This window comes from Chiloscyllium plagiosum, unplaced genomic scaffold, assembly GCF_037043375.1.
Source record: "Chiloscyllium plagiosum isolate Xiang-an unplaced genomic scaffold, Cpla_swu_hap1 HiC_scaffold_19, whole genome shotgun sequence".
Lineage (NCBI taxonomy): Eukaryota > Metazoa > Chordata > Chondrichthyes > Orectolobiformes > Hemiscylliidae > Chiloscyllium > Chiloscyllium plagiosum.
Window position 1 is genome coordinate 35,877,107 of NW_028270157.1, and position 18,609 is coordinate 35,895,715.

The 18,609-nt window shown below is 40.2% G+C and overlaps 1 protein-coding gene across 1 annotated transcript in view; it reads left to right on the forward strand.

Moving 5' to 3' along the window:
- Nucleotides 1-1,349: 1,349 nt before the first annotated feature.
- Nucleotides 1,350-18,609, forward strand: part of ppp1r3ab (protein phosphatase 1, regulatory subunit 3Ab) — a 57,711-nt gene continuing 40,451 nt past the window's right edge. Inside the window, exon 1 of the mRNA XM_043709539.2 lies at nt 1,350-4,047. Coding sequence (XP_043565474.2) covers nt 3,260-4,047 — 788 coding nt within the window. The 5' untranslated portion in view covers nt 1,350-3,259. The remainder of the gene's footprint in view (nt 4,048-18,609) is intronic.

Below are 18,609 nucleotides of genomic sequence, written 5' to 3' on the forward strand. Positions count from 1 at the left end.
AAATCTGACATTTGGTCCCTTCATCAAAGGAATTAATACAGATTGTAAACTGTTGAGGTCTCAACATTGATTCTTGTGGCACCTGATTAGTGCAGCATGCAACCTAAAATTGGTTTATTTATCCTGACTCTGTTACATGTTAGCCAGATAGTCGATGCTAATAATATTATGTCCAACACTGTGGGTTCCTATTTTATGTAATAAGCTTTCATGTGGAAGTTTAGTAAAGGCCTATTGAAAATCCAAATACACCACATTTAGTGGTCCCTCATTATCTGTCATTTTTACTACATCCTCAAAGAAACCACTATATTTGAAACATGATTTGCCTTTCACAATAATATGTTGGCTCAGTTTGATTGCATTATGGTTTTATAAATGTCCTATGACTACTTTCTTAATTATGGATTCCAGAATCTTTCAATGACAGATCTCATGCTAATTGGCCTATAGATTCTTGCTTTCTGTCTCCCTCCTTTCTTGAATATAAGCTTTACATTTCCAGTTTTACAATGTGTTGGAATCATTCCAGAATCCAGGGAATTTTGGAAGGTCATGGCCAATCCACCCACTGTCTCTGCAGCCACTTCTTTTAAGACCCAAGAATGCAGGACATCACATCTAGGGGATTGGTTAGAGTTTAGTCTCTACATTTTCCTAGCAATTTTTCTTAAGTGTTAGTGAATGTTTTGAAGTTCTCCCCTGTCATTTGCCTTTTGATTTTCCACGACTCTTGGCAATGCTTAGTGTCTTCTATTGTGAAGATAGATACAAAATACTCAAAAGGTGGAATCTTCCAGCAGTCTGTGCAATGTGGGATATGATGTGATTTGTGGCAGAATCATATGAGAAGATCCTTGAGGCTGATCCTGACGTCAGGAGTATCTCACTCCAAATTTTTTGCTTTTAATAAGCAACATGATGAGTTTCTTACTAGGCAGCAATGAGTTACCAATTAAGGGGGATTATAGTTTGTTAAATACTTTGTTAAAGGCCTTTATTAATGCACAGCTTCCTATGGCAGATAATGAGGAACCAACTGACATGCTATATTTGGATCTTCTGGTCCCTTATTATCCACCATAGGACCAGAAAATCCAAATATAGCACATCAGTTGGTTCCTCATTATCCACCCTTCTTTTTGTCATTGAGGGAATGTTCCCTGCAGAATGCTGACAGTGGAGGGCAGATGAAGATGTATTTGTTGCACTTACTGGGAGCAGTGGAAATGCCAAGGCTGGTAGAGTACAAGGTAGTGCCAAAGGGAACCTTTTTCTAGGAAGGGGGAGGAGTGAGGCCAGAAGTTTCAGAAATGGGTCGACAAGACAGAGGGCCCTGAGGGAAGAAATCCTCCAATGAGGATAAAGCAGGGTGTATTGGAAGACAATCATTACAGTCAGCTATTATGTACAAACATTTCTTTCACAGGCACATTACAATCTGTGTGGTTAAAGTTGTTATGAAGTCACAAAGAGCAACATGCTTTCAATAACATGTCATGCTTCAAGTGATCCACCAAGTAAAATGACATTAGAGACCTTCTTACACTCAGGTCATATGCTATGATACAGTTACAGAGTATGTCTTTTAAAGGAATACAGATATACTGTGTCTCTTAAAGGCATCCTTCTACATTGACTATAAGACATAACACAACAAAAATACTTCTGGAATCAAAGAACCAATGAGATGACACCAACTCCAACCAATCTCTAAGTAGGTGATGATCCTTTTAAATGTTCTGGCTGGTTTGGTTGGCTAGATGGCTAGCGTGTGTTGCAGAGTAATACTAATAGCACAGACTTGTGCCTGCTGTCTTTCTTTTCTCAATCGTAAAATCACAGCAGAAATTGTGGTTTGGTGGCACTCAAATAATTAAGGATGTACCTGGAGAAGAAAAGCCCTTTAAAAAAAGGGATAAGGAACAATTCTAGGTAAAACCATATGGTCAATTGGGCCTGCTCCACCATTCTATATGATCATGGCTAGTGGTGGGTTTCAGCTTCAATTTCTCTCCTGCTCGCCATGGTCCCTTGGTTCCCTCAGAGATATGACAAATGTAAGCTCAACCTTAAATATATTCAATAACGGGGCTTTCACAACCCTCTGGGATAGGGAACTCAAAAGATTCACAATCCTTTGTATGAAGAAATTTCTCCTCTCCATAATAGATGATCAGCTCCAAACTTTGAGACAGTGCCTCCATGTTCTACATTTTGCTGTCAGCAGAAACAGTGCCTTTCCTCAAAAAAATAAGCACAGAAGATACTAATTTCTCCCTCTTCATATTCTGTATGCATTTAAATTGAGGTTAAGCATATTTAAAGAGTAAGTAGTTTAAGTGAACCCATGGTTTTCTTTTGCAAATATAACTCTTTATAATATTGCATTTACTGTCTGTGCAGTATCAAACTAGAGTGTGTGAATCAATCCCCTCTAAGGAGTCTTGCTGTTTACTTTCAGAAGCAAATTGGGTTGACTCCAGATCTATTTGGAAAATAGAAAATTCTGGAAATACCAGCAGGACTGTCGGGAGAGGAACAGACTGGGCTATTTCACCTCCTGCCCTACAATGCTGACAGCTTTCTCTTGACACTAATCCTACATCTTTTCAGATTTGTGGGAATGTTGCATCTTGTAAACTTTTCTGTCGCACTACACAGTGGTAATGTCTTTGAAACAATATATTTTCTTAATCCTAATTGAAAGCATTGCCAGAATGTTGTCTGCGCGGACGCTGTTCTAATGAAAGATCGTCGACCAGCGTGTCCCTCTCTCTCTCTCTCCAAATACTCAACCTGACCTGCTGAGCATTTGCAGCACCTTCGGTGAGCGAATACGTGATCGTATTTATGTTCAACAAAACAACTCAACTGAAGTAATGATTTCTCTGAAACGAGAATGCCTACTTTCCCAATAAAGTGACAAGGCAAGGATTAAGTTCCTTTTTGAGACTGGCTTTCCTTATATGCAGCAATGTCCCTTGCCCCTTCAATCTTTGCTCCTATGTTATCTGTGCAAAGAGGCTTGGCTCAGCTTCCTGCGCTGTGTGGAGCCAAAACACAACGCTGATGTCAAGAGGAGCAAATCTTCCTGAAGGCAGGCGAGCATAGTTTACAAGTCAGTGGAGCTATTAATAGGCCTGAGTTCTTTTACAATGTCAACTGTAACCAAAGCCGTTGTGTTAAAGTGTGTTTGCCTGAAATATCTACAGCCAGTAGTTGAGAGGTCTTGCTTCGGTAAACTTTAGACACACTAATGGAGTCGGCGGATAAAGTCCCCAACCAACATTTTGCAGTCAGTTTACTGGGTCTGCCAGCTGAAGATGATGTTTTTGCTGAGGACGAAGACGCGAATGAAATTTGGATCAAGCCAAAATCTTCCCCGCTTCCACGAAGACGGAGTTCTTCCTCAGACGAGGGCCCAGAACCTCCCCCGACCCCGAATCGAAAAGTTTCCTTTGCTGATGCATTTGGTCTTGAACTTGTGTCTGTCAGAGAATTTGACAAATGGGATTTGCCCACTGGCACACTGGGTGGGGAGCTGCCAGGTGATCGCTTACCCCTTGAGGAATGTCTTTTACTCCCGCTGTTTGAACTCCCGTTCTCCCCTGACGACCTGATGCAGAAACTTTACACCCAGAAAGTGGAACTGGAATCGACAGAGTTTCCTCCGGGAACGACCTGCATGAAGGGACTCATCCGTGTCTTGAACATATCGTATGCAAAGCTGGTGTATATCCGGATGACACTGAATCATTGGGAGAGTTACTATGACATTCTGGCTGATTATGTGGCTGATTCCTGTGATGGTGCGACTGACCAGTTTATATTCAAAATTTCACTGGTCCCCCCTTACCTTAAGGACGGGGCCAAAATCGAATTTGCAATTCGCTATGAAACGCCAGGTGCTGTTTACTGGGCAAACAACGATCATAAAAATTACGTGGTTTTATGCCACAAGAAAGGTGACCCCAACGCCAACGGAAAATCGCCAGAGGAACTCGATGATCGAAACTTAAAAAGCTGCCTAAAGACATCATACAGGTGAGGAGACTGGCTGTATGAGCCAATGTACAGCCCTGAAATATTGCGTCGGAAGGGTTAATCATGTTCACTGTTTCCGGGCTTTGTAGACTATCAGATTCCAAACAACAGGAAAATGTTTTCTGTATATCAGCACATTCGAATTAACAAAATCATTCTTCGCAATTAAAATTGTTTCGTCCTAACTGGGGATGGGATGCTCATTAATTAATTTGAAAAATCACGCAGAAAATATAATTATTCCTCTCAGTGATGATAATTCTACTTCCCGTGTTCTGACATGTCTTGCTGTGCTATCACTAATATGTTGGAAACGTTCCTTTGGCATCATTGCCCTTTTTAACTCTTGCCCCGATCAGACAGCACCTCAGTAAGGTCACGTGTGTGTCACTGACATAAACAGATTGGAGACAGCAATTCCAGTTTGACCTGTTATTGATACTGTGTTAGTTTAACTCAAAGTTGATAGCAGTGACAATGTCCAAATTGAGTTGGCCAGTGGCTGAAATTCTGCTCCTGATCACCATGGTCATTTCTGCTGGCTATGTGAACACCCGTAGAAATAGGGCAAAAGAAGCTTGAGGCTTTAGCACTGTCCCATCAAAATCTGTATTCAACTAACAATATATACAAAGTAAAACAGGTTCCCTGGTCAACCAATTCATTTGCTGGTTTGGGGAACTTACCGTGCACAGACTGGGTTATGCTCCTTGCCTCCTATATTACCCTTTAAAAAGTTATTCATAGAGTGTAAAGTGATTTGGACAATTCTGAAAATGTGAAGGCAAGTTCATTACTTCTTCCTTTCAGAATAAAAGTGACAGAAAAGCAAATTGGATGGAAGTTGAATGATAACTGGTTCAAAGACATTAATTGCTGGGATTTTCTGACAATCATAAATAAGACTAATTTCCCTCTCAAAGACACAGAACTGCTTGACTGAATAATTGCCTTGTAATTTTCAATCAGCCATCCGTCTTCTTCTCTGCACTGATTGGAGAGTAGTTTCTACTGTGATAATGCATGCTGACAAAAAAAATCTGTAGACAGTAAGAAGACATAAAACCTATATTTCAAATTGTACCTTTCCTTATACTTGGTGTTTGAATATTTATATATAGGTTATTTGCTTAGACCAAAGGACATTGCTCAAAGGGTATGACCAATATATAGGATATCAGGGTATGCATTAGGTGGAAATGAAGTTATGTTGTCAGTGTCTTATTTACATTGGAGAAGCATGGGCTGAGGAGGGATACAATAAAGGTTTTAAAATGATGAGACATTGGGATATATCTGATTTGTTTGGCTATTTGAAACAGCAAGAGATGTTAACACTGGTAATCAAACATGCAGGGTTACTATTAGCTCAGAGATGAGTGGGAAGGCACTTTTATGGCCCAGGGACTTGGGGGAGAGAGATTTCTCTAAGTCATGCAGTTTTTAACATTACTGCATTCTTCCCTCTTTTCTAAGAGGGCTGTAGGTCTTTGGAATTCATTGCCACAAAGAGCAATGTGGGCACCGTTCTTGTGTATATTTAAAGCTAAGATAGATTTTTGATCAGTAGGAGAATCAAAGGTTCCAGGGAAAGGGCAGGAAAGTGGACAGGAGGAATGTTGGATCAGCCATGATCTTATTGAATAATGGAGCAGGCTCGAGGGGCTGAATAGCCTACTCCTGTACATATTTCTTGTGGTCTCATGCCTTTATTTAACAGTAGTTCTATTTTTAACCAGAGTTGACCAGGTTTCCCATTGTTCAACCATCAGACCAACACACAGCACCATCTGCTCATCTATCTTGCGAAAGCATAAACACAGATCACCAACCACCTCTCCCCCAACCCCAGTGATCGAATCCTTTCCATAATTGGAATCTTCCCCCTCCCCACTTAATCTGATTCCCTCTGCCATCAGCTCTCCTGACTACCATCATTTCCCCAATGATCACTCCCACCACTCCCACTACCAATGCCCTCCACTCCTGCCCTAATACACATTTGGTTTAGCTGAAAATCACTCTCATCAGTTTATCCAGTTTCCATTTGAAAGATCATAAATTAGTCTGCATATTCCAGGGAATATCATCTCAAGAAAACTTTTTCTGGTGTTGCATTTGCTTTGTCAGCCAATCATTGTAAATTGGTACCCTCTCATTCTCGATCCTTTCCCCAGTGGAACCAATTTATCTTTATTCACAATGCATGTATCCCTCATGAGTCTGAGCATTTCAATTCAATTTCCTTTCAACCTCTAGCACGGTGGCTCAGTGGTTAGCACTGCAGCCTCACAGCGCCAGGAACCCAGGTTCAGTTCCAGCCTTGGGCGACTGTCTGTGTGGAGTTTGCACGTTCTCCCTGTGTCTGTGTGGGTTTCCTCCAGGTGCTCTGGTTTCCTCCCACAGTCCAAAGATGTGCAGGTCAGATGAATTGGCCATGCTAAATTGCCTATATTATTAGGTGCATTAGTCAGAGGGATACGGGCCTGGGTGGGTTATGCTTTAGAGAGTTGGTGTAGACTTGTTGGGCCGAAAGGCCTGCTTCCACATTGGAGGGAATCTTATCTAATCATATTCTCCCTTCTCCTGGGAAAATAATGCCAACTTCTCCAAACTGTCCACATAGTGGGAGTTCCTTATACATGGAACCATTCCTCTGAGTCTTTCTGTGCCATTTCTGAATACTGTCCATTCTTCCTAAAACAAGACACCTAGAATTGGACACTATCCAACTGAGGCTTAACCAGATGTTTTTAAAGATGCATTGTAATTTCGTTGTTTTCAAGCACAATGCTTCTATTTATTAAATCCAAAATCCTGTATGTTCTAACATTATAACCATTCTGTCAACTATAATGATTTGTGAACATATTCTCCCAAGTGTCTCTTGTTCAGCATCCATTTTAGTATTCTATTCTTTGGCTTATATTGCCTTTTAATTTTCTTTAAAAAATGTATCACTTTACCTTATTTGTGTTAAATGTTATCAGTGACCGTAAGTCTACACATTATCTAGCCAACACCCTTTTTCATGCATAAGTTATGTTCACAATTCAGAATGTTTTATGTCATGTGCAAATTTTGACAGATTGTGTCTTGTACACTATGTTTAAACAATTAAAATATATCAAGAGAAATAGAAGTCCAAGTACTAATACATAGGGGATTCAACTATATACTTTTCTCTAGAAAAACAATCATTAACCTCCTTTGTATTTCTTGTCACTGTTCTGTTCAGCAAACTTTGTATCCACTCTGCCACTGTCTCTTTTACTCCAACAGGCCTATCATTTGACACTTTATCAAAGGTCCTTTGGAAGGTCATGTACATCACATTAAATGCTTCAGCCTTGTCAACCTTGCACTTCATCAAAAAAACTGAAAAATTGGTTAAATATGATTTGCTTTTAACAAATCCAGCTTTCTTTAATTAACCCACATATGTCCAAATGGCTGTTAGTTTTGTCCTGATCATTGTTTCTAATAGCTTTCCCACCATCAGTTAAATTAGCTGGTTTTTAGATGCTGTGAACTCGTGACATTCTTAATGATCTGAAACCACCTCTCTATTTCAGATATACCCTGTATTAGGATATTATGATCAATACCTCCATAAGTCTCACCTTTATTTCCATCTGCATCCTCAGATGCATTCCTTTTGGTACTGGTGACTCATCAACTTCAAGGAAAGCTAAACTTTTTAATATCTCATCTAATACCTCAACCACTATCTAATTCTCTGTGATTAAAGCAATACCTTCTTTGCTAAAGTTGCAAAGTATTCACTTAACAGTTCAGCTGTGGTCTCTGTATTTATCTGTAGATCCCATTTTGCATAAATTCTGTTTTTGTCTCCAGTCAGCCTTCTCACATCCTTTAACTTTTACTGCTGACCTGCCTTTAAAATTTTGGATTCCCTTTAATGTTTGTGGCTGTTCTTTCCTCATTCACTTCCTTTTGTTTTTTAATTTCTCTTCTCAAGTTCCCACTCAGCCAACAGTCTGTTAATCAGCTAGCTGTGGCTGGGAAACCAACTGAAAAAAAGTAAAACAAAGAACTGCGCATTCTAGAGATCTGAAACAAATACTGAAATTGCTGGCAAAACTCAGCAGGTCTCTCAGCATCTGTGGGGAACAAGTAAAAACGTTTCAAGTCTGGTGATTCTTCAGTTGTGATGAGGAGTTACCGGACTCAAAATGTTAACTTTGCTATCTTCCTACAAATGCTTCTGGAGCAGGAAGTTTTTGACAGCAATTTTTGTTTTTGTCTGTGAAGAAAATTAAAGATGATGTCCAGATCTCAAAATAGCAATTGCCTTACCACTCCTGCCCCAATTTCTCCCTGCCTGAGAGCAAATATTTACTCATTTTGTGATTTAAAATTCCCTCCATTAAATGGGTTGGTATTTCTAAGGTTAAATGCTATTAAGCTTTCTTTTTAACAGCATTTTATCATCTTTGAAACAAACTTTAGAGAGATGTGATAGGAACAGTGATTAAAGTCATTTAAAAAGGGACCTTGACATGTTTCAGAAAAGAGAAAATTGCTTCATTGCTTTAAGCAGTGGCAACATTATTGTTAAATGAATGTTAGAATAGAGGAAGTAGGGCTACTGTTCGTATGGATGTTAAACACCACCACAAAATGGTTAGATTGAGTGTCAATTTCCATGTTGTAACTTCTATATAATTCTATGATTTCAGTAGAATTCTCATCGAATTCTTCTGAGCAGACAATTAGTTTTTATTCTCTTTAATTTTCAGCAGTGAGCATGATTAGAAGACTTATTTGAGTTAGGAAATTGAAAGACATGCAAATAAAAGAAAACATGTATGTGCTTTATATGTGATTACAGATCTGTGGCAGACAATAATACAATAACTGAAGACAAAACGTCTGCTAAATATTAAGTATATCTAAGTGAAAAAAGCTTTCTTCAAAAGAAAGTAAAAACATTTCCAATGCTGAAAGCAATTAAAGACATTTAAAGTATGTAGAGTGAGTAATTACAATTCAACCTTATTGATTACTGTAATGTGTGAATTAACTGGCAAAATCTAATATACATGTGTCAGTAAACCAGAAGAAAAATTGGCAAAATGGTCTAACATTTTTGGTAATCTGTTGATGTCTTTTTAGCCCAGCTTTTATCAATAAAAGTCAAGTCTAACTCCTTGTGATTTGAAACAACTTGCTTTAAGTCTTTTCTACTTCCATTTCATGTTCACATTTTAAATGGTGCATGAGTTCTCCTGTGCATAGAGTTAAAATAAATTTAAACATGAGAATTAAAATCACATCGGGAGCTTAATAAACAGCTGAGTATTGCTTGTAATCAAATGTTAGCCTTGAATCATGTAAGTGTAAATAACCAGATTTCTTTTCGAAAAGAGTGTTTTGGGATCCAGTTTATGGGTTATAGGATGTGTTTGAGGATTGTATATTTGTGAGGATAAGCTGTGTTTGAAGCTATGTTTCTCATAGCTCCCTACCAATGGGGTTTTCCTTATGTCAAGTCTCAGTAAATTATAGATTGATTGATTACTTGATTAATCAGTAACTCCAATCTCACTGCATCATGCAATCAACAGCATGTGAGATGGTGGACTGGATTCACTTTGGTCTTTCCAGATAAGAATTGCTATGTTTGAAAGTTCTTAGTAAAAGTTGCATTGTAATTTACTGCGGATGTAAATTTCTATACAATATATTAAAGGCCATGCAAAAAGTGCACTCTTCCTGCAAGTGTAGCACTTTCTTAGAATCAAAAATTTCTCATTACGTTATTATTATTTAATACTATTTTTAGCTCAATTTCTTTTACATGCCTATAGCTGACTCATTTTTCCTTCAAAGGTATTATAAGTTTATGCTAAATTATTTATAGTGTACTCACATTCCTTTCAGTGGATTGCTTGATATACAAATGAATTTCCTTTCAAGTAAATCTCTGTCATGTTTTTGGGTGAGGTAGAAATGTATTCACCTGGTATTCTAAAATCTCAAATTGTTTCTAAAAAAAAATCCAATTCCTTTCTACCGCCATTCATTTCCTTAAAAGTTATTAATTATTAACTGAGTTTTTTTTCCTAATTACTAACATTTAGAATATTAAAAACATGCCTTACCTTTAATGGAGCCATAATGGCCTCAAAATGTTAATAATAGTGATACAACAAGCTCCAATTTATAAGGGGCCTAATATTGGGCGTTAGAAGCATATGACTGTTTCTGAAGTCAGGTCACATTTGGGTGGAAAATAGGGTTCTAGGTGGAGAAATGAAACAGAAATTTGGCAGAGCCTGCAAATAATGACCTTCATTGTCCCGATGTTCAGTTAGAGCTACTTTTATGTATCACTGACTTGGCATCAGAGTAGATGTGAAAACAAGTTGAAGTGAGATGATGGATAAGTTGGAGCTGGGAATAGAATTCCTTAGTGTGTGCTGAGGTGCAAGTAGCAACATGGCCAATGAACTTTAAATGAAATCTGCTTTCATGACTGAAACAAATAATTTTTAGTAACCAAGCTTTTGGATGCCGTCTTAATTAAATACATAAATGTTATCAATTGAAGGAATGCAATAAATAAGTTTTTTTTGTTTACTGAGTTGACAATATTTGCCAAGGAACGTATCAGAAAATATTCACTTTAATTTCAGTGGTTTGTTTTAAGGACTTGGATGTTAAATGTCATCTGTTAATTATAGAAGGATTTAATGAGATTCTCATACAGTGATAATGTCCCCACCTCTGGCTCAGGAGAACTGAGTTCAGATATGAGCAGAGATATCTTTGAGTAAGTTAACCTTTTTTAAATCACAGACAAATTTCATATAGTCAGCTTGTTCCTCAGGTTTGCGTTGTAGCTTACATCAATTTGTAACTAAGATGAAAGAATATTTTCGCTATATGCTGATGTTAAATCAAGGGATAAGCCCTCCTGCTTAATTGAAAACCAGAAACACGGAAAAGATTAATCTGTAAAACTTTGAGTGGCCAAGAACTATTTAAAGTAAAAACTTACAACTTTATTTCTGAAAGTATAAGAGAGAATAATTAACTCAACTATTTACATCTCCTTTCTCTAACCTATCTTTATCTTCTCTTCTATACTACTAGCCTGATAAAACACCCAATTAAGATTTACAGGAAAATTCAAATTTTTCTGTAAATTCGACCAGCCACTGGTTGAATCTTCTCTTTATCTTCGTCCGTAGATTGGCTCTCTAGGTCAGTGTTGAGGTTTTTCTCTGTGCAAACTCCTTCTCTAGACAGGTACCTCTCAGAGAGTTCTGACTAGCAGTCTATAACTGTTGGTTTGGTAGCAGTTCTTCTCCCAACTGTTCAATTTTCCCCAGTCTTATACCCCAAAAAACATCGGATTGTGTCATTGGCTTTTAAAATTGTCAGTATGCTCAATTCAAACTTGATTGGAATTTGGTATTTTTCAGGGTATAATTTAAGCTGACTGGCCTAATTCAAATCTTTTTTGTCCTTCCCAGGCAACTAGCTACCACAGTAGCTACAGCTCATGTTACACTGTGTCTTATTGAGAACACTTGGTGCTGTCACTGCTAGCTTTTAGTCTCTTAAAGGTATAGTACACCCACATCTTCATAATACTGAATTAATAGGGCTTTCTCAATTTTTTTACATTAAATGTAAGCATTAAGACCTTACAGTTTATTGGAAGGGATCATTTGGCTCAATTAGCTGGACAGCTGTGTGCAATACAGAGTAAAGCTATCAGCGTGGGTTTAATTCCTATACCAGCTGTGGTGAGCCTTGGGTAAAATCACCATTAGTTATCTCTCTCAGTGGAGCCCAGCGGTTTGGAGGGACCATGGTGTCTTACCACTTAGGGACTAATTTGAAATGTTCAGTTCATTACTTTAATAATCCAAATTAACGTCAACATTTTAAAGGTGTGGTAGCCATTCTTCTTTGGGAATGATAGATGGATCATAGAAATCTACAGCAAAGAAAGAGGCCATTTGGCCCATCATGTTTGTGCGAGCACTTTGAAAGAGCAGTTTTACTTAGACCTGCTTTTTTGTCTGCAAATCTGCCAAAACCTCATGGTCAAACATCTATGCGACACCCTTCTAAAATTATTCAGGGAGCCAACGTCCAATACCTTTTCAGGTAGAGCATTCAGATCCTCACAACTCTCTAAATGAAAATAAATTCTAATTTCCTTGCTAAATCTGTTGTCAATATTTATGAATCTGTGACCTTAAGTTAATACCGATTACCCATTAACCATTTATTCACTATTTATTTCACCAAAATCTCTCACCATTTTGAAAGCATCTTTTAGTCCAGAGAACTCCACAGAATTGATTTCTGGGTTAGGGTTTACCTTATGGGGAGAATTTAGGCAGTTTAAGCCAATATCCATTGGAGTCAGAAGAAACACAATATCTGAAGGGGACTTCACAGGATAAGTTCTGAAAGGATGCTTCACCTTGTAGGAGAAATTGGATCTGGGGACAGAGTTAAGAATAAGTGGTCTCCTATTTAAAGTGAAGTTGAAGGACTTTTTCTCCCTGAGAGAGCCATAAGTCAGTGAAACTCACTTTCCCGGAGAATGGTGGAGGCAGGATCATTGAGTGTCAGAGGGAGATTGATTCCTTTGTTAGTCAAAAATCTGTGGATATTGAGTGTCAGCAGGAAAGTGGATTTGAGGGACAATCAGATCAGCCATGATCTTTTTTGAACGGTGGACCAACAATCTAGATTAAATTCCCTACAGTGTGGAAACAGGCCCTTCAGCCCAACCAGTCCACACCGATCCTCCAAAGAGCAACCCACCCAGATCCATTTCCTTCTGACTAATGCATCTAACCAAGGGCAATTTAGCATAGCCAATTCACCTGACTTACACATCTTTGGACTGTGGGAGGAAACTGGAGCACCCGGAGGAAACCCACGCAGAGAATGTGCAAACTCCACGTAGACAGTCGCCCGAAGCTGGGATCGAACCTGGGATCCTGATGTAGTGAGGCAGCACTGCTAACTACTGAGCCACCATACCACCCCACTTCTGTTCCTATTTGGTGTGTATTCATTAAGCCACGTTGTAGCACTCCCTGTTTCACAGAGATCAATCCTGGCTTTTCCAAACACTCCATATAACTTAAATCTTTATCGCATCTTGTTGGACAGAAAATAGAAAGTAGTAATACAAGGGTCATTTCTGATTTGACAATCTATAACTAGCAGCATCTGCGCTTGGATGTCTGCTACTTACCATTTATACCTATGACTTGAATGAGAGAGTAGGTGTAACATATCCAGGTTTACAGACAATACAAAGTTATGTGGGAAAGTTTGCTAAGAGAAGGATACAAAGGGACTGCGAAAGAATATACTCAATTTAAATTATTGGGCAAGAACATAGCAATTGGGATATCATTTGGGGCAATTGTGCATTAATTCATTTTGGATGAAAAATAGAAAAGCAGAATTTTGGGTTAGCTTTTGTTACAAAAGGACTGAAGTATAGATGTAAAGAGTCTTACTATAATTGTTTAGAGCCATGCTGAGACCACTTATGTCGTTTTGGTATCATCTTACCAAAAGAAGGATTAAACTTGTCTAAGAGGAAGCACTATAAGGATTCACTAGACTGATTACTAGAATGATGGAATTGTCATATAAGGTGAGATCACATAGACTAGGCCTTGAGTTTCAAAGGTTGAGAGGTGATCTCATTAAAAATTATAACATTTTAAAGGGGCACAAGCTAAATACTAGGGGTTTGTGTCCCCTAACATGAGGATGAAGAACAATGGGAACACAGTTTCAGAATAACATGTCAACCATTTAGGACTGACACAAAGAAACATATTTTAATACATTGATTGTATGTTTTTGCAATTTGTTACACTAGACACCTGTGAGTGCTTAGTTTTTGAGTGCATATGTATGTCACCATTAAGAGAAATAAGTTCTGGGACTCAGCAAGATGGCGGCGATTCTGTGGAGCTGCTATGGACAGCTCTGCCTAACAGACAAGGCACACCGGTGTTATTTGCCATCCCTGGCCAACTTATGTGGTGAAAATATTAGTTTAAAACCTTACAGAACACATATTTGTTAATATTTGGGAGTGGGAAGGATGCCAAAGGGAAAAGGAGCAAGCAAACAGCAGCAGGGAGGACACTCCCCTGCAGCACCTGCAACACCAGAGCTGCAGCAGCAGCAGCCTCTCCTGAACCCCTCACCCCCCCTCCCCGCCAGGGACCTGACAGACTCTCAGGAATTGGCTGCGGTGATGGAGAGACTTACCTTGAAAGTTACGGCTGCGATTGAGGAAATCCATGGGGAGATTCGTGCTCAGGTCCAACCTATTGCATCCATGCTGCAGAAGCATGAACAGGAGATCCAGGGCCTCGGGGAGAGGCTGGAGGAGGTGGAGGGTCGAACTAAGGCCTCGGAAGCTGCGATGGAGTCCTCATCCAGTCGGATCCAGGTGCTGGAGCGAGAGGTGCAGGCCTTGCGAGACCATATCGACGACCTCGAAAGTCGAGGTCAGAGGATAAATCTCCAAATTGTCGGGCTCCCTGAAGGTGAGCAGCCAGTCAGCTTCTTTGAAAACTGGCTGCCGAAGTTTTTGGGCCTTCACATCGAGTCCAGCAGGCTTCAGATTGAAAGGGTATATTGGGTTACAGTGCACAGGTCAGGGCCAGTGCAGCCTCCCCGCCCGATCCTAGTGCACCTCCACTCATATAAGGACAAGCAAAAAGTCATAGAAGCTTCCAGATCCCTGAGAAAAGATCCACAGGCGCTGCTGTACAAAGGGTCAAAAATCATGTTTTTCCAGGATTTTTCAGCAGCTGTAATCCGAAAGAGGAAGTCCTTCAATGAAGTTAAAAAGATGCTGAGGAACCTGGGCATCCAGTACTCCATGAGATACCCCGCAGTACTTTGTTTCAGTCACGAGGACTCAGTTTATGCATTTGACTCGGTGGATAAGGCTAAAACTTTGTGGACACTTTAAAATAGACGGATTGGCCTGAAGAATATGGTTAATGTTTGTTCTCTTTTCTATTTTTCCCCATGTTTTCTCTTCCTTTTTTTATTCCTTTCTTTCTCCCTAATAATTTCCTTTTTGGGAAGGAGGGAAAAGACTTTGGAATAAGTTGTTCCTTTTTTTAATAACTGGATTTTCTGATGGGAAATTTTGTGGATGTTCTTTGTTGTCTCTCCCCCTTTTTTTTGTTTGTTCTGCTTCTCTTTCAGTCACAAGTAGGGGTGTCATGAAGCCAGGGATGGGTGAAGTGCTCATCCTGACTTTGTCTTTTGATTTAAGGATCATCTCCTTATTTTTTTCTGGCCTAAGGCTGGGGCACAGTCCAGGTTTGAAGGAGCTGTGAAAGAGGGGATGGGTAGGATGAGTGTCCCCTATGGGCAGGGGAAAGAGTCTTCCATTCAAGGTTCTATTGTTGGTTTTCTTTGTAGTTTTTTGGTAATAATAGTGGTTTATAGTTATGGTAGAGTAGTTTTTGTATATATAGTTTTTCTATTCTATGAGTCTTTATTTAATTATGCTCAGTGCTTTGTAAGCAGGGTTCTCTTTCAGAGGGGTTCAAGGGTGTCTGAAAGAGGATATGGCGAAGTGTGTTATTAAATGGTGCACCTGGAACATTAAGGGAAGTCATTCACCTATTAAAAGGAAAAAGTGCTTTCTAGCCTTAAGAGGGAAAGGGTTGATATCTCTTTGTTGCAGGAAACCCATCTTGATGATGGGGAACACCTGAAACTACAACAGGGGGGTTATGACTGGGTATTCTTTTCATCCTTTACGACTAAAAGTAGGGGAGTGGTGGTACTTATCCAGAAAAACTTCCGTTCACCATTATTAGAGCAGGTGAAAAATGAGCAGGGGCGGCTTGTGATACTTAAAGCCCTGATACATGGGGAGGTATATGGCATTTTAAACATCTACTGTTCTCCCGAGCATTCCCCTAACTTTTTGATTAGTGCTTTCTCTAAGTTGAGTGCTTTGGAACATGACACATTATTATAGGGGGGGATTTTAATTGTCTTTGGGATCCGACAGTGGACAGGATGCCTTGTGGGCCCCCAACTATTTCTTCTCAGGCCAAGCAGGTGGTTGACTTATGTGAGGAGTTGGGGCTGGTGGATATTTGGAGATGTCTTCACCCTATCGGCAGGGACTTCACATTTTTTTCAAACCCACATAAATGTCACACGAGGATTGACTTCTTTCTGGCTCCCTTGGCCCTTCTGGGTTCGATTATGAGTTGTAAAATTGGGAATATAGCTATCTCTGATCACGCGGCAGTATATTTGGAGTTTAAGGCCAAAAGTGAAGGGCTAGGTTTGCGGCACTGGCATTTGGACCCCTTTTTCCTTAAGGATTCCAAATTTGTGGAATACTTTTTGAAGGAGTTTCAGGAATTCTTGACTATCAACTCAGCCACAGCTAGTAGTCCGTCCATGCTATGGGAGACTGCTAAGGCCTTTGCTAGGGGGTTAGCTGTTTCAGGAAACGGCAGAAGGAGGAACAGCAGTGTCTACTTGAGATGCGGTTGAAAGCCGCGGAGGCAGCACATTTTGCGCGGCCTTCGGTGACTAAGCTACAGTGGATCACGGCCCTTCGGGCTGCCTTGAATTCAATGCTGACACAAAACGCAAAGAAAGAACTTGCTTTTGCTAGACAGAGGCTGTTCGAATATGGGGATAGGCCAGGGAAGTATTTAGCATACCTGACTAGGAAAAAGCGTGCTCCCCAATCCATTACTGCAGAGACAGTGCCGGGGTCCTTACATGCGATGCTAAAAAGTTTAATGAGGCTTTTCAGAGCTTTTACTCTGAATTGTATCGGTCTGAAGGTTTTGAAGACAGGAGGGCTAAAATGGAGACCTTTTTTTAAGAACCTGGACCTCCCAGGGGTAACCTTGGAACAGGCCTCTCTCCTTAACACGCCCTTCACAGTTCAGGAAATACAGGAGGCAGCTCGGCAACTTCAGAGTGGGAAAGCACCTGGCCCTGATGGTCTCCTGGGTGAGTTTTATAAGGAGTTTATAGGGATTCTGTCAGGGCCAATGCTGGAGATGTACAATCACTCCACATGCATGAATGCCTACCACCATCTTTTGAGAGAAGCTAATATTTCCTTAATTCTTAAGAAGGGGAAGGTTCCTGAGGATTGTGCCTCATACAGGCCCATCTTTCTATTAAATTCAGATTTCAAGATTCTGTCCAAGATCCTGGCGCTGAGATTGGAAAGGGTGTTGCCCCATATTATTAAAGAGGGCCAGACAGGCTTTATAAGGGGCCATAGGTCCTCTAATAATATTAGAAGGTTGCTGAATGTGGCCCAAGTTTGTCAGCAACAATTGATTCAGGGTTTGGTGATTTCCTTAGATGCAGAGAAAGCATTTGACCAGGTGGAATACCCATATATTGTTTATGTCTTAAAACAGTTTGTGTTTGGTGGTGTCTTTGCTCGGTGGGTGGAGGTTTTATATCGCCACCCTCTGGCCGCGGTTATCACCAATGGGGTGAAGTCTGGGAATTTTGCGATTGGCAAGGCTGCCCCCTCTCACCATTCTTGTTTACATTGGTGATAGAGCCGCTGGTAGAGGCTATTCATCAGAACATCCACATAACCACTACAGAGGTGGGATCGAGGGCACACAAGATTGTACTGTACGCGGATGATGTCCTTCTGCTTTTATCGAACCCAATCACTTCCCTACCCAATTTGATACAATGTATCACTTCATTTGGGGCTATTTCAGGATATAAGATTAACTTTGCAAAATCGGAGGCTATGCCTTTGTGGAACCTTAAGGATGTGCCAGAAGTTGAAGGTGGCTCTAAGTTCCCTTTTAAGTGGTCACAGGCAGGATTCCGATACCTAGGCATTTTTATTACCCCCAAGTTTGATCTGTTATTTCAGACTAACTTTGCTCACTTGCTCGACAATATTAGGCGAGATCTCCAGAGATGGGAGGCTCTTCCAATTTCATGGCTGGGCTGAAAATCTCTCATTAAGATGAATGTTCTTCCTCGTTGCTTTATCCCATGTGTATGCTCCCTATAATGTTTCCCAGGTCAACGTTGCGGAAGCTTATGGGGTGGTTTGGTTCCTTTGTCTGGCATCGTGGGCGGCCCCTCATCAAACTTATTAAATTGCAGTTGCCTCATGGAGGGGGAGGAGTTGATTTCCCAGACATCAGGAGGTATCAATTGAGTTCCCTGCTGTCCTTTGTCAGTGATTGGGTAGGTAACGATCCAAACTCAATATGGCTGGATATTGAGGCCTCCCAAGTAAAGTGCCCTCTTATTAACCTTTTGTTCATGGATAAGATGAGAACAGTTATGGACCACTGCCGGAACCCCATTGTCATTAGTACAGAGAGAGGAGTTTCTAGTTTGGGAGACTTGTTTGAGGGGGAGGTTATGATGTCTTTTCAGCAACTGAGCCGCAAATTCGGGTTGCCCAGCAGAGACCTTTTCCGTTTTTTCAGGTTAGGGATTTCATCCAGAAGAAGACTACATTTCTCACTAAGCCTATAAGCC